Genomic DNA, 24,649 nt, shown 5'->3' on the forward strand with positions numbered 1-24,649 from the left:
CCAGTCAAAAAAAGTCTACGAGAAGGTAGGGGAAGCCACTGAAACTGCCCTGACGTGCTTGGTGGAAAAGATGAACGTCTTCAACACGGACACCAGCAAGCTTTCCAAGGTGGAGCGAGCCAACGCCTGCAATTCAGTGAGTGAAGGGGATGAGAAAAGGGCTTAGGGGTGGTGATAAAGATGCTGGTCTGGCACAAGGATGCAATTTCTTAGCTCATAAGGGGTTGAACCTTAGAAAATCTTCAGGTCTGTGCTGACCACGGGAGCCCTGAACCATCCTCTGCAGCGTGCATCAAACCCACCTCCCACGCACTGCGGTTCCTGCTTGAACCAAGCTATCTCATGGTGGAAACACCTCTATTTCTGGTGTATGAATCTCCAGTACTGACTGCTCTGCTGCTCTGGCTCTGCCGTGTCTCCCTCTCCTGGTTAAAATGCACTTCATCTCCCATCTGGATTTGATGTCGTGCCATTAGATTTTTCATATACGACACCCTCCTAGCAACAAAAAATAATAATTGCAAAATTCTTTGGCCATGCAGTGAACAAGGTGGACAGCATCCCTGCTCCCCTCAATGGAAAATAATTCAAATTGGCCTTGGCTGCCCTGCAGATGGCTTTTCTGGGACAAGATGCATCCTCCCAGGAGCTTGCTCAGCTGCTGTGATGCTGATATGGGGACACAAGAGGGTGACAAGGACCAGCTGCTGTCTTTTTGTGCATTTTGCTCCTGGGATTATTAACAGCAGCGCTGTCTCACAGGTGATCAAACATCTGATGAGGAAGGAGTGCACCCTTGAGTTCTCCCGCGATCGCAAGTCCATGTCGGTGTACTGCACGCCCACTGGCCCCGGTCACAACTCTACTGGCAGCAAGATGTTTGTCAAGGTATGGGGTGAGGACTTGGTGCTTAATGGTGCAGTGATGCTTTTGGGTTTGTCTCCTGCCTCGGCTTGTGCTGAGCATCCTGGTGTTGGGAACACAGGAACTTCCTGTGCCCTAAATTCAGGCTCTACATGCTATGCCTGGATACCACGGCCGATAGCAGTGCCTAAATGGTTCAGCTTTCCACTGTAACCAGAAATAAAATAGTATTTATAGGGCATTTTCTTCCCAAGAGAAAGGAGTGAAGGAGATGCTGCAGGAATTTCCCCACTGACTCTGAGAGGAATTGTGTCCCCATGTTCCCACCCAGAGAGCTTCTGGGTGAACTCTGTCCTCCAGGTCGAGTAGAGGCCACCCAGAGCTTCCATCCTTGCAGGCTATTTTCAGAGCAGCAATAGAGGGATCGCAACTCTCAAATTAAAGGAGAACATCAGGGTCAGAAAAGGACAGGGTGAGATGCTACGATGCTCAAGGCCATGTGTTCCTAAATCACAAAGGCATTGTGAGCATCCTAGAGGTAGCAGCACATTTTTTTTGGTGGGATCCCCCTTTCCCTTTGGGACAGTGGGGTGGGAGCCCCTCAGGCAGGCAGGAATGAGGCATGAGGAATGGAGCAGATTCCATGCCCACCAACCTGAGTCCACTTCATCCCTCCCAGCCACAGTCTCTCGTGTCAAGGCTGCCACCTAGTGCGCTGTGCTGCCACACATTTTGGGAAGATTCCCTTCTCCTCCTCCCAGACTTTGTGCTGTCACTCCCTCTGGCTCAGTGCTAGCAGGAGATGCTCGGTCTCCAGGTTCATATTCCCATAGCATACGTCCCTCACTCTTTGCTCCCAAGCTCACACACAGAAGATGTTACTCTGCATGCCAGATTTGTCTCTTGTGCACCAAAGAGCTTTGTGCTGGGGTGATGAGGGCAGCAGACCAGGAATGACCCCCAGAAAGCAGCTCCTCACCTCTGGTTCCTTCCCAGGGTGCCCCAGAGAGCGTGATCGAGCGCTGCACCCATGTCCGTGTGGGCACAGCCAAGGTTCCACTGACCACACCTGTGAGGGAGAAGATCCTGAGCCAGATCCGGGACTGGGGCATGGGCGTCGACACGCTGCGCTGCCTGGCATTGGCCACCCATGATGCACCCGTCCACAGGGAGACCATGCAGTTGCACGACTCCACCACCTTTGCCCACTACGAGGTACTACAGCTTTTCTCTTTATTTCTCAAGCTTTCAGCTGCCCCAGTAGTATTTCTCCCTTGATTTCTCTGGATGGTGCAATAGCTCAGTTCTTTCTCTCCAATTCCCATAGCAGAGCTGCATGCAATGAGACTGACCTCAAAGCCAAGGGCTCTGTTCCATTGGTGTCCATCCCCAAAGCTCAGGGCTCTGTCCCACTGGTGTCCTTCCCTAAAAACAGGGGCTCAATCCTATTGGTGTACATCCTCATGGGGTGATTGCCAAGACCTGGGACCTCCAGGAGGGATGTGGTATATGTGAGTGAAGTGGAGATGTGTGAGGAGCACTGGAGGGGATGGGACCATCCCTTTGTACTGAGGTTATGGGGAGCCACTGATGAGAAATGTTTGTGGGAGCCACTAATGGGAAATATCCCAAAAGTTTTCTCCCCAAGTGCCCTGGAATCACTGTGCCCACAATGGTTTCATGGTGGGGAGGGATGTGGTTGTATTCTTGAGGTCAACATGGTCTATGCTGTCCCCTCAGACCAATCTGACCTTTGTGGGCTGCGTGGGGATGCTGGACCCTCCCCGCAAGGAGGTCGCTTCCTCCATTGAGATGTGCCGCAAGGCCGGCATCCGCGTCATCATGATCACGGGCGACAACAAGGGCACAGCGGTGGCCATCTGCCGCCGCATCGGCATCTTCACAGAGACCGAGGATGTGGCTGGCAAGGCCTACACGGGCCGGGAGTTTGATGAGCTGTCCCCAGAGGCACAGCGGCAGGCGTGTCGCGAGGCTCGCTGCTTCGCCCGCGTTGAGCCGGCGCACAAGTCCCGCATCGTTGAGTACCTGCAGTCCTTCAATGAGATCACCGCCATGGTGAGTCCCCGGCCTCCTCCTCCCTGCCCGGACCCTGCCCTCACAACGCTTTAATCATGACTTCGTGCAGACGGGCGATGGCGTCAACGATGCCCCAGCCCTGAAGAAAGCCGAGATCGGCATCGCCATGGGGTCCGGCACGGCCGTTGCCAAGTCAGCTGCTGAGATGGTGCTCTCTGATGACAACTTCTCCACCATTGTGTCGGCCGTGGAGGAGGGCAGGGCCATCTACAACAACATGAAGCAGTTCATCCGCTATCTCATCTCCTCCAACGTCGGGGAGGTTGTGTGGTGAGAACCCTGTTGTGGGCAGCAGCTGTGGGGTACCTTGGTGCTGATATTTGTCACCAGCTCGTGTCACAGACTCATAGAATGATTGGGTTGGAAGGGATCTTAAAAGATGATCCAATTCTAACCCACTGTTATGGACTGGTTGCCCCCCACCAGGTCGGGCTGCCCAGGGCCCCATCCAACTTGGCCGTGGGCACCTCCAGGTATGGGGCACCCACATTTTTCTGGGCAGCTGTGCCAGGGTCTCAGCACCCTCTGAGTAAATAATTTCCTCCTAATGTCCGATCTAAACCTGTTTTCTTTTAATTTAAAGCCATTCCCCTTTTAGACCACGTAAAAAGTCGTTTCCCTAAACTGAGTTTGGCGCACTAGAACCCAGTGTTCCTGCTCACTTTTCCATTTCACAACACAGACAGTTTCTAACTCAACACTTCTGGCTTTTTCCCCCTGCAGCATCTTCCTGACAGCCATCCTGGGCCTCCCCGAAGCCCTCATCCCAGTGCAGCTGCTGTGGGTGAACCTGGTGACAGATGGGCTGCCAGCCACTGCGCTGGGATTCAACCCCCCTGATCTGGACATCATGGACAAGCTGCCGCGCAACCCCAAGGAGCCTCTTATCAGTGGATGGCTCTTCTTCCGTTACCTGGCCATTGGAGGTGAGCCCCAGTGGTCTGGCACAAAGCTGGGCAGGGGGACCATGGCCAGGCTCCAGCTAAGGAGTCTTTCTTGGTCACAGTGTACGTGGGGCTGGCCACAGTGGGCGCAGCAACCTGGTGGTTCTTGTACGACACTGAGGGACCGCAGGTCTCCTTCCATCAGTTGGTGAGTTGAGGTCTTCCCCTACCCCTTTTTGTTTGTGCTTGTGATGGTCACGTGTTCCTGATGGGAAAGACATATTTACTGGTGGGTTCCTGTGCTGGCAGAGGAACTTCATGCGATGCACCGAAGACAACCCCATTTTTGAAGGAGTTGACTGTGAAATCTTCGAGTCTCGATACCCGACCACGATGGCTCTGTCTGTGCTGGTGACAATTGAAATGTGCAATGCCTTGAACAGGTGGGTGGCTGCAGGATTGCTCCACGTGACCCATGTAGGGTCTCTTTAGGCAACTCTTAGTGGGCTGAGGGCTTTGCTTTACCCAGCAGAGCCACTCCAGTTGGGTGTCCAGATCCACATCATGGCAAAGCTTGAAGATGAACGGTCTGGAAGTGAAGGAGCTTGGGCAGATGTGGGGACCAGGAGGCTTTTGGCATTCACGATGTCCCCTTGCTTTCCCAGTGTCTCTGAGAACCAGTCACTGCTGCGAATGCCCCCATGGCTCAACATTTGGCTGCTGGGGGCCATCGTCATGTCCATGGCTCTGCATTTCTTCATCCTCTACGTCAAGCCCATGCCTGTGAGTACCCTATACCACCTCCGCATGCAGCTTGGGGGCCTCTCATGTGACTCTGGGGTACCATTTGGGTTTGGAGGTTCTGGGACAAATGTCCCCAAGTCCTGGGGCTCGAACTACTGTGGGATCAGGAGTTACCCTGCTGCAGAAAGCATTTACCTAAGTCAGACACTGTCCTTATAGACTGCACAAAGCTGTGTGGCTGCCTCCAGGAGGTGATGTAGATCTTTTGGAAGACATCACCTCCCTTTGTAGTACAAGGCTGGGGATGTCTCAGTTGATCCCTAAGGGTGTGTGGCATAAAGTGGCTTGCTGCACCCAGGTGACATTGTCCCTCATTATGCCACTGAGTGTGTGCATACGGTGCTAGGGCTTAGATTGGGTATTAAGAAAAACTTCTCTGAAAGAATGGTCGGGCACTGGCACAGGGAGCGGTGGTATCACCACCCCCAAAGATGTTCAAGAACCGTGGAGATGTGGCGCTGGGGGATGTGGTCAGTGGGCAGTAGTGGTGGTGGGGGAACAGTTGGACTAGATGTGATCAGAGGCTTTTTCCAGCCTTAACGATGCTATGATTCTAGCTTGTGCTTCACTTTCTCCTTCTGAGGGAGAAGTGAAGTGCATCACCTTTGACTCTTCTTGGAATGATGACAGTCCTTGAAGAAATCCTGCCCTTTGAGCGGTCTGGATCCTTTCTCCTTGTACTTTGGACAATGTTTTCTCAATCTGTATCCCGCAACAGAAGCTAACCTCATCTCTGCAATAAAAAGAAATCCCATCTCCTTCCCAATTAACATATCAAACCCTTTTCTGCCTTGCAGCTCATCTTCCAAGTGACCCCGCTGAGCTGGCCGCAGTGGGTGGTTGTCCTGAAGATCTCCCTGCCTGTCATCCTACTCGACGAAGGACTCAAGTACCTTTCCCGTAACCACCTGGAGGGTGAGAATGGGCAGCACAGTGCTGGGTTGTGGGCCCCATAGTGCTGTGCTTGGGTTGGTGATGGCTTGGGGAAATTCACATGGTGTCTGCACTGCATGTCCATCCACCTCTGCTTTCTCAGCTATGAAAAAGGGATTTTTTTTCCTATCCCTTCCTCCCCAGCGCCACGCCAGGCAGAGCGGTTGATATTCAGTCTGCTGGAGATGCTCACTGCAGGCAGGAGCAACAGATAAATCTGCCACATGTGTTTATCCAGCTCCTCTCGAACCTCTGGGAACTGGATTCCTTCCTTTAAAGCAAAAGGAATCAAAGAGTGCTTTCCAACAGAAGTCTCTTTGATTTTTGCACCCCTCTGTGGCTCTCCCTGTCTCATGTTTGCCACCTCTATTTTAAGACCTAGTAGGAGCTGTACGTCTTACAAACTGGTTTTACTGGAGTTGCCATTGGCTGGACTCTACGCAGGGAGCCTGTTTACAGCAGGTCCGTGGTTCCCACGCACTGTAAATCACGACGTGTGTTTAGACAGCCCTCTGAGTGGATGATATCATCGTTTTCTTTCATTTCTTGAAAAAGATACTGCTGTGGGTGATATCTCAGTGCTGAGTTAAACCTTCAGGGCCAGGTTCTTGCATTTCAGAGCTAAAGGCAGCCCTGGCCAGGGGGAGATTTGGGGCATCACGGTGGCCTAGTTTGGTTTCTCCCAGTGCAGCATGAATGCAAAAAACCTGGAAATCTCACATTGGAAATTATTGCAGGCAGAAAAATCTGCAACTTGCTACCACTGCCATTGTTGGGTCCCAGGGTGCTCCCACCAGCTTCCCTGTCTACCAAGAGGTGGAGGTGCTCTTGTTTTTGCAGACCGGTTGGAAATTGCTCCTGGTGTAATATTATTTAATTGTTGCATCTCTTGTTGGACTGATGGATGCCTCGCATCACCCCGGCACATCTCATCACATAGCAGCAATCTTCAGACACAGCGCTGGGCTGGGATGTAGGAGAGCTGGTTGGGTTCTTGGCTGCCACATCCCATGCATGGCCTTGGTCTTCGCTTCACCATCTGCACTCTGGGGATGAGTGTTTCTGTCTCCCACACTTTGTGTTTTGCTATAACAACCCAGCTCCAAGTGAGGTTTCTGGAGGCGTTTTCTGGAAAGGGATGATCCTCTTGAAGTCTAACATGAGCTTGGAGCGTTCCCTGCTTCTGGTCCCCAGTGCCATGTCCCTGAAGTGCTGGATCCCCTGAGCCCCCCGGTCATGGTGCTGTGCATGCCCACCACTCGCTCTGTGTTTTATCCAGTAAGGGATTCTGATGCAGCTACTCAATCACAGCTAAATGTTGCTGTTTGCCAAATCTGGAGTTTGGCCAACAGCAACAATAACAACAAAAAGCCACTTTTAAATGTGGTGTTGTGATTTTTTTTTTTTTTTGCCAGGAATTCTCAGGACAGTAAGAAACACGTGGAGCGGGGAGCACCAATTGAAAACCTGCAGGACTCCAGAGCAAGGGTGGGCATCCCCATGTGCCTCATCCCCACATGGCCGTGCTTCTTCTGAAGCCTTGTTGAGTACTGTGGGGACCTACCCACACTGCATCCCAGTGCATTTGGCTAGGCAGGGCTTGGGGTTGGTCTGAAGAAGGGAACCTGCAGCAGAGAGGCCAAAATCTAAGGGATGGCCAAGGGCATTGGGTTGACGGCTGCCAATGTTTAGCTGTGAGTTTTGCTGATTCAGGTTTTGCATGGAAATGTTTCTCCGTTGATCAGATTGAGATAAATGGTGTTTCCATTACACTGAGTTTTCCTCATCCCTGAGGCTGCAGAAAGCTGAGACTGGGGATTTTCACCCTGATCTCAGTATTCTGCGTTCCTCTCCCCACCCCATCACTCTGTCAGGTGTACACTGAGTTTTCTGTTGTCTCCATTCTGGTTAAGAGCATGAGTGGGAGCTGGCTTGGCATGATATGACCTGCACATGCCCTGGCTGGGAGGGTGGAGGTGTTCTATAGGGCCTCCTGGTCCTTCCCCATGTGCACACCGGGTCACTGCCAGGGCTGACCGCCCTCAAGGACCTCTTCTACTAATATTACTTGCTGTCCTCTGTGCATTTAAGTATGCTGCGCTTTGCAAACCCCCTGGGTGTGCAGAAGGTTGATTTCCAGGCATTTGTGCTCAGATCTTGCAGAAGTCCTTTTTCTCAGTGGATTTCAAAAGGCACAAAGACCAGACATGTGTCCAAAACCCAAAGCAAACCCATCTCAAGGGTTGGTGTTGCTACTGCAGGGCCCTCAGCTTGTCCAAGGTGTTGAGCAGCATCCTCACTGGGACATTAGAGCTTCGCCATTCCCCATCCCAGCCTGAGTCAGAGCCTTCCCTCATCAGCAGGGACCAAAATCCTTGTGCTCGCTCACTATAAAGATACAACATCCCCATCACATATCCACCTCTGTGGATGAAGGGGAGGGAGGATGTCCCTTCCCTGGGGCTCTCTGCAGGGGATGTGTGACTGTCAGAACCCCTGTGCTGCAGCAACTCCCTGGGATCAGTGCTGGGCTGTGTCCCTGCTGCATTCACCCTTTATGGGAGCACATTACAACTAAAGCCAAACACAAGGAGGCAGACCCCAAGCTATGCTGTCTGTTTGGATACAGAATTACAGGAGTTTAAAGGTGCTGTGGGACCAGGTCCTACTAAACCTACGGCATGTGCTGGGACTTCGCATTTTCAAGAGCTTCAGCTAGGGTTTAGGGGCTGAAGGCTGCAGTTAGATGCTTGCTGTCGGTGTACAACTGGGTCCCCATCCTGTCCCCATTCCTGCACCCACCTCTTGCACAGCTTCAGTGCAGAGCAGCTGGGAAAGGCTGTGGCTGACACAGAGCCACTCACTGCCTGGAGTGCCCATGCAGTGCCAGGTGGGTAGCAATGAGGTTTAGCATCGGGTGGCTGAGGGATGCTGCTGCACTAACAGCTCGTTTCATCTCGGGATATAAAGGGTCTTGCAAGCATTGCTAGAAGGAAATTTTGGCAGAAGTTGGGAAAAAGTTGGATTGTTTGCTGTTTTTTTCTTCCTTTCTGTTCTGTTGTTTGGTCTTTTCCCTGGAAGAGGGCACTGTCCCCAGGCTGAGGCAGGACATGTGTTTGCAGCTGTTCAATGCATTCAATGACTGGAGCCAGCCTGCTGCCTTGCCTCTGTTTCCCAAGCAGGAAAATGGACTGAGCCTCACATTGCTGTGTGTGCTGGCACCTGTAGAGCCCAGGCTGAGAATTATAGAATAGTAGAGTTGGAAGACACCTCAAAGATCATCCTCTTCCTGCCATAGGCTGGCTGCCCACACCAGCTCAGGCTGCCCAGAGCCCCATCCATGGCCTTGAGCACGTCCAGGATGAGGTACCCACACATCTCTGGGCAGCAGTGCCAGGGCCTCACCAACCTCTGAGTAAAGAATTTTCCCATAACATCTAACCTGCATCTCCCTCTTCTAGTTTGAGAAGCGCTGTAGAAGTGCCATGGGTCACTTGGTCCTTGTGCTGGAAGTGCACGTGGATATCAACACACAGCATGAGCAGCTCCCAAACCCCTACCAATGCTTTTTCTTCTTGTTTTCTTTTGTTTCAGGAGAAGAGGACAAGAAATGAATGACACGAAGGAGACGCTACAGGCTAAAGGACCCCAAACGTGTAACTCGGACTGAGGGTTTGCATGCGTGCCCACCGCTAGCAGCCAGCAGGACATGCATGTGTCCCACTACCAGACAAATGCGGGTGAATCGTCGAAAAGAAAAAACCCTGATTTTGTTTTGTTTTGTTTCGTCGCTTTCCTTTTCCTGTACATAACAGTGCAATCGCTGGCCAGCTGGCGGAGGGCTTTGGGGATGGAGCTACAGGGTCACGGTGTGGTCGGTCGGAACGTGGTTCCTTGGGGATTTGTTCCTGCAGCATTGGAGGCCCTCTCACACAGCTTTGTCCCAGCACAGTGAGCTGAGTCGGGGCAGGGAGCCACGGGGGGGTTGGGGTTTGAGGCATAAGATGGGGTCTGTGGGGTGCGGTGGTGCTGGGGACAGCATCAGGGTGAGGTGTCCTGGAGGACCGCTGGTGCCATGGTTGTGTGTGTGTGTAGCAGAAGCTGGAGGTCTCCCTGTGCTGCTGTCCTCTGGCCCTTCGCCTTCTCAGGTTCATTCCACACCAAATCGTGGCGTGGTTTTGTCCGTTCCCCTCTATCCGATGTCTTGTGAGCTCCTACTGGCACTGCTCAATGTGCAGCCATCTCCTCTGGAGGTATTTGAAGCCAAGCGTGGGGACGAACAAGGCGTCCTCATGTCCGCACTCGCTCCTGGTCACGCTTCCTTTGCTCAGTTATTTTCAATTATTTCCCTGCCAGGAGCTGTGCATAGAGCATAAGTCCTTAGGGGAACTGTGAGTTCATGTCCTCTGCTATGGGGAACCCCACTGTCTTGCACAGCACATCCCTGACACCCGCCATCAGGATGGGAATGAATGTATGCTTGTACAGAAGGTCCCCCAGCAGCACCCCTTGGTAGGACACCAGCTCGGTTGTTTCCTCCAGGAGGATGGTGCGTGCTGCAGTGGGAGGTGGTGGATCAGGGCAGTTTTGGGATTCAGTCCATTGAGCTGCAGGGTGGGTCATCCATCCCAGCTCCCCACATGCTCCCTCCTGTTTTCCTTCCTTCTCTCCATGATCCATCCTGGTGATGCTTAGCTACTCTCTACCTTTGCTTTCTCCTAAATCCCAGCCTGGAGGACCCAACAGCACTAGAACCAGGCTTTGTGATAGCATCTTGCTCTTTCACTTTTTTTTGTCTCTTAAAAGCTTCCTTTTTCTTATTCCTCTTTCCCATGGGCAGGAGCACACCATGCTCTGGGCACTACGAGCAGAAGCCATCCTTCTTTCTTTTCTCCATCACCAGCATTGACAAAGATGAGCAGAGCCCCCAGACCAATGGGAATGTACAGAATTGTTATACTACTGAGCTGATCTAATTGTACAGAAAACCTTGCATGAGATGTTGTTACTGTATTTAATATATAATGTATTCAAGGAATTTTAATATGGAGCTCTTTAGGAAGATCTTTATAGTTACTCTGTGGTTAGAAGAAGGTTGTTGCTGATTTTTTAAAAATTATTATACTTTGTCTTGAAGAAGTTTTATTTTTCAAACATTATGTCTGAGTTAATTGGTGTTCCCGTGGGGACAACCAATTCCTCTTAAAGGGCAATTTTCCCCACAAATGAGACTCAGGCTGGTGCAGAGGAACAGGACTTGCCCCAGGTACTGCTTCCATCTTCCACAGGGCTTCCATAGGGCTGCAGGTGTGGGTTTGCCCTTCACAAAAAGGGTGGATTTCTCCGTGGTTTGGTACAGATCATCCCCAGTTCTCTGTGCAGGGTGATACCCAGCAGGAATTTCATCCAGCACCCAATGTTAGCACAGCATTTTATCCAGTAGCAGCTCAGGGACTTCTGAGGAGACGTTCTTCTGTTTCTGTGGGACTGGAAGATAATTTGGGAGAGGTCGGAGCTGATTCAGAACATCCCAGCCCATCAGTAGGATCTGGTGAGGTTTTCAGCTTCCCATTGCCTCTTCCTGGGACACGTCAGTCCAACTGTCTGTCCCACCAAAGGGGACCTGCTCAGTCCATCTGCTCACCCTGAGCCTAATGGCTGCTGTGGCATTGTTAATTTGACCCAAAGATGTGTGTGTGTGCAAAGGTCCCCATAATGAGCACTGAGTGATGGGTAGGAATCTCTAATATGTATGGAGAATTAAAAGAAAAAAAATCTCAGAGAGATGAAATCATGGCACTTTAACTCCTTATTAAATTCCTGCTGGACCAGATGGCCTTTAAATGTCCCTTCCCATTTAAATGATTCTATATAATTCTATGATTCTCTGATTTATGCTTGGTCTCCTATGATGCCAGAGAGCGTGGGGTGATGGTAGCAGACATTCTCTGTGCCCACCAGTAGAAGGCTGTTGGAAGAGGTCGTGTTTGAGTCATTATATTGTAAATGTGAAGCCAAGTTTCTTTACCATTGACCTACACCATGCCACTGTGGGCAGTGCTGTGCCATTGTGTTGCCATTTGGCTGCATTCTGAGTTACCAAATGTGAGCCACTGTGGGCAAGAATTCAGATCAGAACCCGATCCAAAGGTTTGTTCTTCTGGCAGCAGCCAACTGTGTTTGCCTTCTCCTTGTGAACTTCCAGACTCATCTCACAACTAGGTGGTGAGTGCAGGAAACCGAGAGCACGCATCCCATTTCCCCTTCTCACTGGTTGAACCACATCTCTCTTTTTTCCCTTGTCGTTTAATTTCTCACCCCCCCTGGTCAGGTTTCACTCTGTTCCAGTGGCTTTATAGTACAGATATTTTAATGAAGTAGGAAAATATCCACAGACCAGATTCTTTTTCCTTCGTGCTTGGGTGAGGATGAATGGCAGAACAGGGTTTTATTGTGTGCTGCTGTTTGTGCAAATGAGAGGTCCCAGAACTCAGAGCATCACAGTGGGATTTACTGTGGTTTTGGTCCATACCCAGCATGACTCTGTCTCTTAGCCCAGATGCCAAAGGTACACCCAACCCTGGTCCTGCCCTCTCGGTGCCATTCAGCTTTAGGTAGGTGCGGGGCATTAAGTGAGCCTAAATCTGCATGGAGTGGCAGTGGTGGGGGCTCAGGTTGGGCACATGAGACCCAATGGAGGATGAGCATTGAGGCCATAGCATGCCTTCAGCCTGTAGATGTGCTTGTGGATTGATACGGGATGCCCACACCAAATCCAGAATCTGAATTTGTGCTTCGTAGCAAGAGATAAATCACTATATCTGGGGTGGGGGGAGGGTGTTACTCGAGGGGTAGAACTGAAAGAAATGAGGTTTCCTATTTTATTATATGAGATATGATATTTTTCCACTCAATTATCGCTTCTGATGTCGCGTCCCAGTGCCCGCGGTGCAGCCACCAGGCTTGTCGCCGTCACATGCACGCCGACCACTCTGTTCACACAATATTGGGCTGATTTGTTTTATACTTAGGAAATTACAGAAATAAAAGCAATTTTACTGGAAAACTCTGGATTTTCTGTGTTTTTTGTGCTCTTTTTTTTTTTTTTTTTTTTTTTTTTTTGCCATTCTCCCCTGCCCTTGCCCGCCTGTGCAGGTTTGGGGTGCAGCTGGGAGCTTGTGGAGCTGCACGTGGTGTCTGAGGGCATTCTTCAGCCCTAAAAGGAGCTGTGCTCGCCAGATTGGGATTTCTTGTGGGTTCTCAGGGCAGCCAAACTAGAAATGGAGCTGAGCTTGTCTCTGGCATCAGACGACAAAAGGCGAAGTGAAAGAAGTGTCACGATCCAACTTGGGAATTTTTAAAGTACCAGCTAATTTGCAACACAAATAACAGTGCTAATTTTGACTGCATCCAGAATAGTCCTCACCTTAACTCCCCCCAGCTGAGTAGGTTTGGATAAGCCTTGCAATCATCTCCAAAAGAAATAATTAATAAAGAAGGGATAATGAAAGCATTTGGCCTCTGCTGGGGAGTGGAACAGAACAGTTGAAGATGGAAACTCATGGCCCCAGATCACCCAAAGCTCTTCTCATGGTCATGTTTTGCATGGAAAATCCTGCCACCCTGTGCTTTGGACCAAATCAGAGTTCACAGTGAGTCCCTCCATGTATGTTTCTGCTGTGATGTGGCCCCATGTGCCCCTTGCCGATGCAACAAGGAGGAGAAAGGAACTGCAAAGCTGGTGGAGTCCTGAGGAAGGGCCAAGAGAGAGCCATGGAGCAGTCATGAAGGGTTTTGGAAGAGGAGAGTGGTTGGCATCATCCTGCCGAATGCACTGAATGCAGCCTGCCATAGGGCCACCTGGATGCCAGCTGGACCATCAAACCAACCCAACACAGCTGCTCCTGGGAACACAGTGAGCACAGATCCCCCCAACCCCTTTTTTATCGCTCTGCCTTTCACCAGTGAAGCAATGTGTGCCATTGGAACCTGACCCCTAGAGCAGATGCTAATCCTACAATAACCAAAGGAGCCTCTGTACCCCATGGGAAGCCTTTGGCATAGGATGGATGCACCAAACCCATCGGTGCCCTCAGCATCCTGGTGTCACTCGCTTGTCTTGCAGCTGCCAAGTCCGCAACCAGGGATGCGAGTTACCATGGCAACCCGGGATGCAAACATCTCTGCCAAGCACTGAACACCACCAAAAACATCTGTCTGTCTGTCTGCATTGGGGCGTTGTGCAGAGCAGAGCCAGCGTTGCTGGGAAGGAACGAAGGGAGGTCAAGGACAAGTTAAAATTGGAAAGAAAGCTGAACATGCCGTTTCGTAGCCTTCGCTTGTACGTATCTGCCAGTTTTAGGTTTTTCTTTCCCTGCCCTTCCTATGGGTGGTGGAGCATCTCCTCCAGCCAGCGGGAGCACAGGGCTCAGGACAGCTAAAATTGCTGGGTAGCAGCCACCAACATGCAGGGGCTCTGCCTGGTGACCTCAGCCAGCACAGATCTCCCTTGCACCCACTGTCATATTTCTACCCCACTTGTCACCGTGTTTCATTCCCTCTGGCCCCCACATTTGCAGCATGCTGCACATTTTTTGTGCTGAAATTCAGAGCTCTGTGCTGGAAGCTGCCAAGCGTGAGTCTGGATTGTGTAATGAACTTCATCTATTATTATTTCCAGCACCCCCCACTAGAATATTTTGGAAAAGCAATGCCTGAGAGCCTGGAAAGCCTGGGTAGTGCCAACCCCAGCTTTGCTTTTTGGAACGAGGGGATGTGTGGCAGCTTTCAGACCCCCTCTTTGAACCCTTTGATGGTCCAGGTTTCACTGTGAAGTGAGGATGCCCTCACATTCCCAGATATCCCTGTTAAAAATACTATTTTATTTTATTTTTTTCTCTGGGTAGCCCTAAGTAGAGGCTGTGCAATGAGCAGGGCAGGAGGAGCAGTGCAGCCAGGATGCTCTTGGGTTGGTCCCAGCCCTTGGAGCTGATAGAAACAGTGGATACAAATGATCCTGGTGCTGGGGGCTTGGCAGTGCCAGGCAGGGAGGGTATCCCTAACCCAGCATTTAGGCAGCATTGTCCTAAGCGCTAACATTGGGGTGTTAATGCTTTGTTTGCTGTTATGTGCTTTTTTATTTCCGAGACTGGAGCTGATGGACTCACTGTCCTCACCTCTGCCCAGTTTTATGCTCTGTCCCATTTTTTTTTTTTTTTTTTTTTAATTATCTTTTTGTTAGCCCTTGCAGTTACATATTCACCAGAGAAGTTTAACAGGGAAGCCCCAGTCCAGCACAGGGATCCCAGCACCTGCACAGCAGCATGGCTCCAGGAACCCAGTGAAGTTCTGCAGGCAACCACAGCCCAGGGGCAGGTATGTCCCATACAAACACAGTTTAATTCATGGGCTCACACACAGTGCTTCCCTACGTCCACCATCTGGCAGGCTGCAGGGTTATCTCCGGGGAGAAGCATCACTGCAAACAGTGCTGATGGCACGCAGATATGCCAACCAGCTGGCAGCGCTTGGTGCCACCTCACATTGTTATGGGAACAGGTAGCTTGGCAATGCCATCACACTCCCTGCCATAAAGTCATTTAACAAGCATTCAGCCCAGGGAGATGTGAGCACCACGATGTGAGCCAGGTGCAGTAGGTGAGCTTTGGCTGCTGATTGGCCAACGGTTGGGTGCTGCAGGCATGGTGCTGGATGCTGCATGCCTACTGCAATGTGGCTCCAAGGGACATCACGCTGGGTGGTGCCCATTATCTCCCGATGGAAACTATTTTTGCTAAATCCATGTTATAACCATTTTATTGACTCCGAGTACCAAGGAGAAGGTTGGAAGTGACTCTTTTACAAGTCATTTTGCTGTTAAATTTAGCTGTCCTATTTTCATTATCCCCATGGCTTTGGCAGGGGTGAAGCGCCTTCCCTAAAAGGCCTCGTTTCATACAGTAAGTTATTTGCTGCTCTCCTGACAGATATCTCAGCTTATAAGGTTTGCCTGCTCCGCTCGATAGCGGTATCGGCCTTCAATCTTATGTGATTAGCATCAGCTCTTTGCATTGCTTTTGGCTCTTTGTGTGGCTGCTTTCATGTCTCTTGGGGTCAAGATATAGTCATGCCACCGAGCATCTGATCCTGGGCCTCGGACTTTGTGGCTTTGGGTTTCTCCCATGCTCCCCATTTCCTCCAGCGTGCATGGATTTGTTCTGCTCGCTTTGTGCTTGCGGGGTGGCAGCGTGCTGAGCCAACAACAGTGCAATGCCAAGGGCAATAGGTGAGGCTAAGAGGAATGTTCTGGAAGATTCAACCCATCAGCGGAAACTTCTCTGTGTTTTCAAAAGCGGTTCCCCAACATAGAGGAAGAGCAGAGCCATGTTCCTATCTTGGTGCCCCTCAGCTCTGTCCAGGAGCTGTCCCCTGTACTGGCAGGGGTGCAGCAGGGAGTACTGGCATTGCTGGGAGCTTTGGAGACACCCCAAAACCTTCCCCAGCTACTCCCCAGCAAAGCAACCCCCATCCCAGGGAATAGCTGATAGGATGCAGTGCAGGTATGGGGTCCTGCAGTCAACACTTCTGTGCTTTGCCCATTGCAGCAGTGTCAGGCCCTGAATTTCAGCCCAGTACATGGGGATCCAGCCCCTGCCCATGATGGCCCCCGCCGGCAGCATCCCTGCCTGCATCCCGCCAGCCCTGCTCCCAGCTGAAACCTCTCAGGAAATGCTGGAGATGCCTTGCAGTGCCCGACTCAGCCCATGCAAGCGCTGGGTTGCAGCCAATTCCCAGTGGGGCAGCTGAGCTGTGGAAGGGAGCCAGGCTGGGGTCCTGTGGCTGAGTGCCCAGTGCTGGGTTGGGGCTCCTGTGCCCCCATCTAGCATGGTGACATGGGGTCAGAGGTGGCCTTTGGGACATGGAGTGGGATATAGTTTATGGACAAAAGTGGGAGACCCACAGTCCAAATGCACCTCAGGAACCATCGGCACCAAACTCTGGGGTGTCTCTGATCCCTGTTGCCCCCAAGCCCTCCTGGCCCCAGGAAGGGCTCCAGCACTTGTCCCACCCCCGCACCATGTAGGGCACTGCTGCACCCAGCCCAGCACTTATAGGAAGAGGAAAACCCGTCTCTGTGCAGAGGAGGAAGCCTGACAGCCCAGCTGAGCACAGAGCACCACCGATAGCTTTTTTTTTATCCTTATCATTCTATTTATTTTTACTTTAATCCCTCTGCAAACAGAGGAGTGACGGCGGGCACAGCCCAAGCCGCGTGGCGGTGGCAAGCACTGGGGCCAGCGGCACAGCCCCGGCGTGGCCATGGGGCAGCGATGCATGGACAAGCTGTCCTCATTCCTCTTCGAGTATGACACCCCCCGCATGGTGCTGGTGCGGAATAAGAAGGTGGGACTGACCTTCCGGCTGATCCAGCTCATCGTCCTGGCGTACATCATAGGGTGAGCTTGCTTTCCTAAATGAAAAATAGGAATGGAGAGAGGAAGGAGGTTCCCATCACTCCCATATCCCAGCATGGGGGGGTTAACGGTGACGGCATCGCATTCCCATGTTGTTGTCACCCCGTGCCGTGGGGCTGCTCCCCACATCCTTCCCATCCCAGCGGCGCAGAGCCACGAGCCCTGCCCAGCCTCAGCGCTCGCTGAGCTGCCCTCTGCTCTGCTCCAGCTGCTGGCTGCCGGCCTGAGAATCTGTTGTTATTTTTATTTTCCTTCATATGAAATGAGAAGCAGCTGGGGCCAGCGCGATGATTTGTGAGCCCCAAGTGGCTGCAGACAGGACCATAAATTTTCTTGTGCCCTCCCTGGCTGCTGGAGGCCACACTCCAGGGCCCTGCTTTCCTTTGCTTGTAGGAGGCAGCCCCAAGAGCAGCTTAAAAACAGGGCACAGAAGAGGCAGGTGGGGCTGGAATTATGTGGGGACACACATTCTCAGGTACCCCGGGCCTGGTAAGGCTGGTCAGGGCTGCCTCCAACCATCAGGATCCTTCCTGCAATGAGGATTTGCCAGCACAAGATGCAGTGTTACAGGGCACAAGAGTTGGGAATGCAGGAATCACTGCTGTGCAATAATGGGCTGGAAAGCAGCATCTGTTAGAGGTTTGTAGACAGGGAGGCATGTCACAGTGGGAAAAGTAGAGTAAAAACTGGAGGAAAAGTGAGTATTTATTGGACATGGAGCTCAGAGCAAGACCAGAATGCCCTGGGAGCAGCAGCACCCATCACAGTCTCTCCCCTCTGTCCCTGAAATTTGGGAGGAGCACTCCAGGGCTGCCCTTTGTGGGGTGGAACCCCGATTCACTCCTGCCTGGCTCACCAGGACCTCAGCCCAAACTGCAGACAAATGGCGAACACACAGGCGGTTGATTGCTGCAGGATTTCCTAAGGAACCGCAGCTTAAGTAACCCAGCTAAAAGTGGGTTGGGCAGCAGGGAGAGAACAACATGCCAACAGTGGGGGAAGTGATGCCCAGGGACAGAGGAAGATGCTGGGACGGTGCTGTTGTGATGCTATCAGCAGGGACATGAGCATTGAGGAAGGTCCGGCATGTCCTGCAGCTCCGTGCTTGATGGCTCTTCCCCTTGCTTGAGGAGACACTGGATTCCTCCAGCCCCTGTGTGCATGCAGGATGGAGGGAAATGTAGGGCTGCCCAGCTCCCAGCCCACAGCTAGGAGAAGGCACCCAATATAAATTGTACAACCCAGTACAGTTTAGGGTGAAAAAGGAGAGCTCTTCAGCAGTGCATGGATTTCTGCTTCCATCCTTGAGTGCTGCTCCCTCGTCTCAGGGCACATCGGAAAGCATCATCCCCACAGTGTCCCCAGAAGGGCCGGCAGCTGCAGGGCAGAGCACCAGGCGGGGACGAAAACCAGACCGCTCCTTTTTTAGTGCCGGGAATGCTATCCAGAATGGTCGCCTGCCCATGTTTATAGTCTCCCCGAGTCAGAGCAAATCCAGTGGCAGCTTGTTTATGCCCTGAGTTAAAAAGTGCCAGGAGCTGGCCCCCGCCACCAGCTGGGAGATGCAGCATCCTGCAGCCTTTGCTACAAACCCACCATAGGCTTCTATCCCAGATGCCTACAAATCCTGCTCCATCTACCTTTGTGTGCCTGCAGCCACAAAACACATCACACATCCCAAATTAAATGAGCCTGAGGCAAGGGTTGAGTCCTGCAGCTATAGCATGTGCTATAGAGTGGGTGAGCTTCAGCAAGGGGAAATTCGGGAAATATCCCCCCCTGGTGATGGTACCTGGGCCACAAAGATGTGCCTGTGGCATCTGCCCTCATTCCCCATGATGTCCCTCATCCTGTCCTGTCCCGGGGTGCCTCATGTGCCCATACTGCCATCCTCACCCAGTTGCTTTTCCCCATACAGGTGGGTTTTCCTCTATGAGAAAGGCTACCAGACACAGGACAGCATCGTCAGCTCTGTGTCAGTGAAACTCAAGGGCCTGACAATGACCAACGAGAGCACCTTGGGTCCACACATCTGGGATGTGGTGGATTATGTCTTCCCACCCCAGGTAAGGGGGCAGGAGGGGCTGGGGGACTGCTGTCACCCCAACCAGGAATTTCCCCATGCACCATGTGGGCTTTCCATGGTGCAAAGCAGGAGGCTCCCACAATAACCCCCTGCCCACATAGCACACCTGGGAGCATCCCATACCTGGGGCCCACCAGCACTGATGGGGCATGCTTGATGCCAACCTAACCAAGGATCAAAGCTCCTACAATACCTCCAGATGAGCACCTTAGGAAGAAAGGGTCTCTGTGTCTCTGCAGGGGGACAGTTCTTTTGTGGTGATGACCAACTTCATTATCACTCCTGGACAGAAACAAGGAACCTGCCCTGAGGTAAACACACCTACTTTCTTCAGTGGTCACAGCTTCTGTAACCTGGGGGGTTGTGGTGGTGGCACTGAGGAAGTAGTAATTTTGACAGTGAGGAACTGAAAAAAAAAAAAAACAACTCCTCTTTTCCCTGCTTACTTTGGATGCCCTTGGCTGGGAAGAGGTGTATGAATGAGTTTTGTCCCCAGAATGGGACAAACAGAAAGCACGGATGTGAGGCTGGGATGCAGTGCTCAGTGCCTTTCTCCAAACAGGTGCCGGATACTGGTCTCTGCAGCCAGGACAGCGACTGCAGTAAGGGGACATACAGCCGCCAGGGACAAGGTACAGTCACCTGCTGCTGTGGTGCAGCATCCCGGGCAAGGGTCCCACTGGGGCTGGCCCTGCTTTCCTCTTCCAAATGATGGCTGAGCTGCAAAAACCCTTCCTGACAAAACGAGTCAAGGCAATTGGATGTTTTCCCCAAACTGATAGCTTTCTAGCAGCTAATTGGCCACAATTAATTGTGCTTTTTGTAAAGAGGCCCCAAAGAACTGGCATGCTTTGGACATCTCTGGCAGAGCTGGAACTCCAGCCAAACCCCATAAATCCCAGCATTAAGCTGAGTTCCCCAGTGTTCAGGGATGTGAGCAGCCATCTCTATCCCACAGGAATCATGACAGGCAAATGCATTCATTTCAACACTTCAGTGAAGACCTGTGAAATCTTTGGCTGGTGTCCTGCTGAAGTGGACTACCCCGTCCCCAAGTAAGCAGAGATGCTGCTGCCCTATTTCCCACCCTGCTGGGGTCAGCAGAGCAATCCTGGGCTCTGCGCATGGCCCTGTGGCCCCGCTCTGTTCTCTCTGCCCTCACAGCAACATTGTGCTCTGCCATGAGCTCCATCTCCCATCTCCATGGACCACCATGAAGCATCTCCCAGCACACACAGAGTCCTTTTCCCCCTTGCCGTGGACATGTGCCCACACTTGTGTTTTTCAGCCCTGCCCTGTTGCCAGAAGTGGAGAAGTTCACCATATTCATCAAGAACAGCATCACCTTCCCCAAGTTCAAGGTGTCCAGGTAAGGCTGTCTGGGAGAGGATTTCTGCTTGGCCATGGCCCTAAGGGGAAGCCCTGGATGCATCTGGCTGCACAGAGGATGGCATCCTCCACCTGCCTGCTCAGGATGGTCTGACTGCAACATTCCATATAGATGAGCTGGTGGAGATGAACATTTCCCTTTCACATCTGTTCCAGCTTGGCTAGTGGCTGTAGGAAAGGGGATTGTTGAAATTAATCTCTTTCCCTTCCCTTCTCTTCTTTCTCCCTGTTTTTCCCCATAAGAAAGCAGTAAAACACTGCATGAGGGAGTGTGGTACGAACAGCCAGGACGAGCCTGCTGCCTCTAAAATACAGAGCAATAGGATGTGAATCAGACACACGCCAGCACACATGTAAAGGGATTTGTGATGCCACCAATCACATATCTGATTTGGAGCAAATTAGAAGAAGCTATTTGTGCTGAGCATGGGAAATTCCTCGCTAGGCTGCTCATGTCCCCACTCTTAAGGGGCAGTGACTGGGGCTGTGTGAGCGGGACATGGTAGGAGACAGCAGATTCTGGAAGGCGAGGGCAGCCACAGCCAGCTGGGGTCATGAGGGGACTTCCTGTCTTTGATCACTGCCGCTAATTAAGTGCTGAGCAGAAGTGATGGAATGGGGATGACCAAAGCATGAAGCTTGCAAAACCAGCTGGATCAGGAGGCTTCATGGAAAAGCTATTTTGGGGAGAAAGGGCAGAGATGAGTGGCATGCAAGGCATCGTCCTCCCTTCTAGAGGAGATGGCAAAGAATTTCTACGGATGCTGTGAGACGTGTTATCTATGAGCTGGAGAAACATGTGGGACCAGGCACCTCTGGAGCTCCATTGCCATTAAAATGATTCAATGATTCAGATCTTCAGACTCCCTTTTGATTTTCTGTCATTCACAGGCGCAACTTAGTGGAGAGCGTCACCATGCAGTACCTGAAGAAATGCACGTACCACAAAGTCACCGACTCCTTGTGCCCTGTGTTTGACCTGGGATATCTCGTGAAGGAATCAGGTCAAAATTTCAGTATGCTGGCTGTGAAGGTAAGGAAGATTCTTCTGCTGTCCCCTGTAGCCATGGGGAGGGGATACCAGGGCTGATGTCACTGGGACAAGGGATGTGCTTTCCCCTGCACAGAACTGCACAGAAGAGCCTGAATTAAATCCCTTATGGATGATGAAGCTCTTTGGATGTAGACTTTTTCTAATTTAAATTTAAATATAAGCCATTAAATATAATGTTTTGATGCGGTGAGATTAAACCAGAGGCAAAGCTCATGGGAGAAATCAGGCAAGGACAGGCTGTTCCATAGGGGCCATAGAGCACTCTTTTGCAGAATTACTCATAGAATCAGCATCATTGGATGGCTTGGGTTGGAAGAGACTTCAAAGATCATCCAGTACCCTGCCGTGGGGAGGGCTGCCAACCACTAAACCATTCCTTGGGCTTTACATGATGATCAGGAACAAGAGGGTATGGACTTGGTCATAAGTGCAGCCCCAGTGACGCTCTCTCGGCTGCAGGGCGGTGTGGTGGGCATCACCATCGACTGGAACTGTGACCTCGACTGGCCTATCCGGTACTGCAAGCCTATTTACCAGTTCCACGGCCTGTACAATGATGACAGCAACGTTTCACCAGGCTTCAATTTCAGGTGAGGGCACTCCTCCTACAGGCAGAAGCTGAAGGTGATGGTTTTGGGATCCCACAGCACCCAGTGATGGCAGAAGGGATTCAGGGGGTTATAGACACCCAAATGAACCATTAACACTCCTCATTTGATGGGACAGATATGCCAAATACTACAGAGAAGACGGGATGGAAAAGAGGACGCTGTACAAGGTGTTTGGGATCCGATTCGACATCTTGGTGAATGGCAAGGTAAGGGCTTTCCTCTGGTGCTCCCACTGGCAGTATTTAAAGGGTGTCCCTTCATTTAGTTACAGATACAGGAAGTGAAATAATTTCAATCTGTGTGCCTAAACCCAAACCAATCATATTCTTTTTCTGACCAGTATGCTAAAAACAGTCCTTACTCAGCTCTTGCTTCTCTGTGGTGAGCTCTGCAGTTGGAACCCTACCTGGATCTGTCACATCCTTTCCTTGTGAGCCCATTGTCACACAACACCACTTCTGTCTCATTTTATGCAGGCAGGCAAATTTGACATCATCCCCACCATGACCACAATTGGCTCTGGGATTGGTATTTTTGGAGTGGTAAGTTTGGATGTTTCCAGCCCTCATATAGCTTCACTAGCCTTGGCTGTAACTCTCAGGAAGGAGGTGACCCCATGCCCCCTGTTCCTGCTGTAGGGAGTGCCATCCTACAGAGCATCCTGGGATCCTGATCCTGATGCAAGACACAAAAACTTCTGCATAATCCTAAGGGTGTGTGTGCTGCGTGTACCTAAATGGGAAGCACTTAATTTGTGATGGCTTAAATTGCTCAGTATCAGATCCAGCACACTTCTGTCCTAAATGTTCTAACCCGGCTTTCAGGAAGCTGTGTGCTCTTCAGCACTTAGAAGCAGAAGTGACCCCAGTTCATAGGGCAAACTGGGTTGGAAGCATAGTGGGCACGGTGAGCTGGAGGGCAGCCCCAACCCTGCCTATGATTTGCTTCAAGGCCTCTGTCCTCTGTGACCTGATCCTGCTGCATTTTCTCCAAGGACGGGACTACTACAAGCAGAAGAAGTTCAAGTATGCAGAACAGGAGCCTGTGAGTACCTCCCTTGGGCGGGCGAGTGAAGGTGCGTGCATCCAGGAGCACCCAGGCACTGTTCTGAGAAGTGGGAACCCGGAGCCCCCATATCCTCTCCAAAACGAGGTTCCCAAATCACTTTCTGAGAACATCCCCATAACCATGGAATGTTCCATGTCCTTTCATAGGATGTGAAAACTGATCCCCTCAAATTCATCTTACGTGTCGGGTGTTAGGAATCGGTGCTCTCCAACCGCATGTTCCTTTGCGGGGAGCTCTGTAAAAGCATCACCATTTTCTCTTTTTTAACTCCTAGTCGAGGTCAACGAAGAAAGGGAAGGAGCTGGACAGTGCACAGTGAGAGGTGAGCAGGGTTTCCCCAGGCCGGGAGTGATGGGTCTCAGGGGTAGCCCTGGGAAGAAGAACAGCTGTGGGGACAGGACAACCAAAACCACTGTGCCCCTTTATCTCCAGCATCCACACTGCCTGATAGACCTGCACCCTCTTCCTTCTCCTCTTCCAAAATGCAGTCGTCATCCCCATCACCAGCTTCAAGGCAGCAGGAGCAGCGCCCGATGTCGACTCACGGGAATTCTGGGCACAGGGTTCGCTGGGTCGCTGGAGCAGGTGGCACCTGCATGGGCCACTGGGGACCTGCTCTCACTAAGGCACCCACGGGACCTCCACCAGCCTTGTGTGGGCTGCTGGACCTGTGCTGAGCTGTCCTGCACTCCAAGCCTCTGCAGCCTTGAGCAGATCCAGATTGAGGAGAGGGGGTGGAAGGAGAGCCAGTGAGAACCATGCTCAGCCCCTCAGCATGGAAGAGAAAGAGTTATTTTGTAAGAATGTATTTTATTAAATAATAACAATAAACCTTTAGTTTTTCTACTACATCCTTTTGCAGTGCCCATGCTTGCCCTGGGCAGGGCACAGGGTGTACAGTGCTTCTACAGGCACCAGGGAGTTTGTGCACACAGAGCAATGCTGCAAAGTGTATTAGAGCATGAAGCCTCAGTGTTGGACTTGGTGCAGACTCCCCTGGGCTCTGCCCTCCCGTGCAGGGCCACTGGGCTTCTGGCCACAAGCATGGGTTGTTATCAGCCTTTTCACTGGGGTTTCCGTCTCAGACAGGCTGGCTGGCAGGGAGCCATCAGGAGCTGCTGCCTGATGCCAGCCCTGCTACTGCTGCTGCCCTTCTCAGCTCCTTGCACCCAGCTGCAAAGCTGCCCTGAGCAACCTGTGTCTGCACTGCAGGATCAGCCAGCAATCCGGTGTGCAGCAGAGGGCTGCTGGGATGCCGAGCCCATGGCTGTGATATGTCAGGGTGGGAGCAGACACAGTGGCTCCTATGGAACACAGAGGCCATTAAATTTGGCTGTGAGCTCAGCAAACTTAACATCTAGCTGTACATTCCCAGTGGGAAGCTT

At 51.6% G+C, this 24,649-nt stretch overlaps 2 protein-coding genes across 9 annotated transcripts in view; both read left to right on the plus strand.

Moving 5' to 3' along the window:
• The window catches only part of ATP2A3 (ATPase sarcoplasmic/endoplasmic reticulum Ca2+ transporting 3), a 36,322-nt gene extending 23,674 nt beyond the window's left edge, over window positions 1-12,648 (plus strand). For 3 of the 5 annotated variants that reach the window (XM_085240683.1, XM_085240684.1, XM_085240687.1), the window contains 12 exons: window positions 5-136; window positions 763-888; window positions 1,861-2,079; window positions 2,605-2,940; window positions 3,011-3,231; window positions 3,685-3,887; window positions 3,968-4,053; window positions 4,155-4,288; window positions 4,511-4,628; window positions 5,447-5,564; window positions 6,998-7,070; window positions 9,177-12,648. In XM_085240683.1, coding sequence (XP_085096809.1) covers window positions 5-136; window positions 763-888; window positions 1,861-2,079; window positions 2,605-2,940; window positions 3,011-3,231; window positions 3,685-3,887; window positions 3,968-4,053; window positions 4,155-4,288; window positions 4,511-4,628; window positions 5,447-5,564; window positions 6,998-7,070; window positions 9,177-9,252 — 1,842 coding nt within the window. In that variant the 3' untranslated portion in view covers window positions 9,253-12,648. Of the gene's footprint in view, window positions 1-4; window positions 137-762; window positions 889-1,860; window positions 2,080-2,604; window positions 2,941-3,010; window positions 3,232-3,684; window positions 3,888-3,967; window positions 4,054-4,122; window positions 4,289-4,510; window positions 4,629-5,446; window positions 5,565-6,997; window positions 7,071-9,176 lie in introns of all 5 variants that reach the window. The other 2 variants (XM_085240688.1, XM_085240685.1) reach the window with 2 other exon arrangements.
• Window positions 12,649-16,688: 4,040 nt separating this feature from the next.
• On the plus strand, window positions 16,689-24,115 carry P2RX1 (purinergic receptor P2X 1). 4 transcript variants are annotated; one of them, XM_010721804.4, is made up of 13 exons: window positions 16,689-17,038; window positions 18,975-19,122; window positions 19,382-19,453; window positions 19,705-19,774; window positions 20,101-20,197; window positions 20,431-20,511; window positions 21,423-21,564; window positions 22,045-22,175; window positions 22,312-22,402; window positions 22,673-22,738; window positions 23,191-23,240; window positions 23,539-23,586; window positions 23,753-24,115. In XM_010721804.4, the coding sequence occupies exons 1-13, from the start codon at window positions 16,902-16,904 to the stop codon at window positions 24,015-24,017; spliced, it is 1,398 nt and encodes a 465-aa protein (XP_010720106.2). In that variant the 5' UTR covers window positions 16,689-16,901; the 3' UTR covers window positions 24,018-24,115. The 4 variants fall into 4 exon arrangements, with proteins under 4 accessions (XP_010720106.2, XP_010720108.1, XP_010720109.1 ...); XM_010721806.4 differs by having other exon boundaries at window positions 16,690-17,038; window positions 23,148-23,240; window positions 23,697-23,895; XM_010721807.4 differs by having other exon boundaries at window positions 16,690-17,038; window positions 23,697-23,895.
• Window positions 24,116-24,649: the final 534 nt, after the last annotated feature.

Source organism: Meleagris gallopavo, chromosome 21, assembly GCF_905368555.1.
Source record: "Meleagris gallopavo chromosome 21, MGAL_WU_HG_1.1, whole genome shotgun sequence".
NCBI classification, from domain to species: domain Eukaryota; kingdom Metazoa; phylum Chordata; class Aves; order Galliformes; family Phasianidae; genus Meleagris; species Meleagris gallopavo.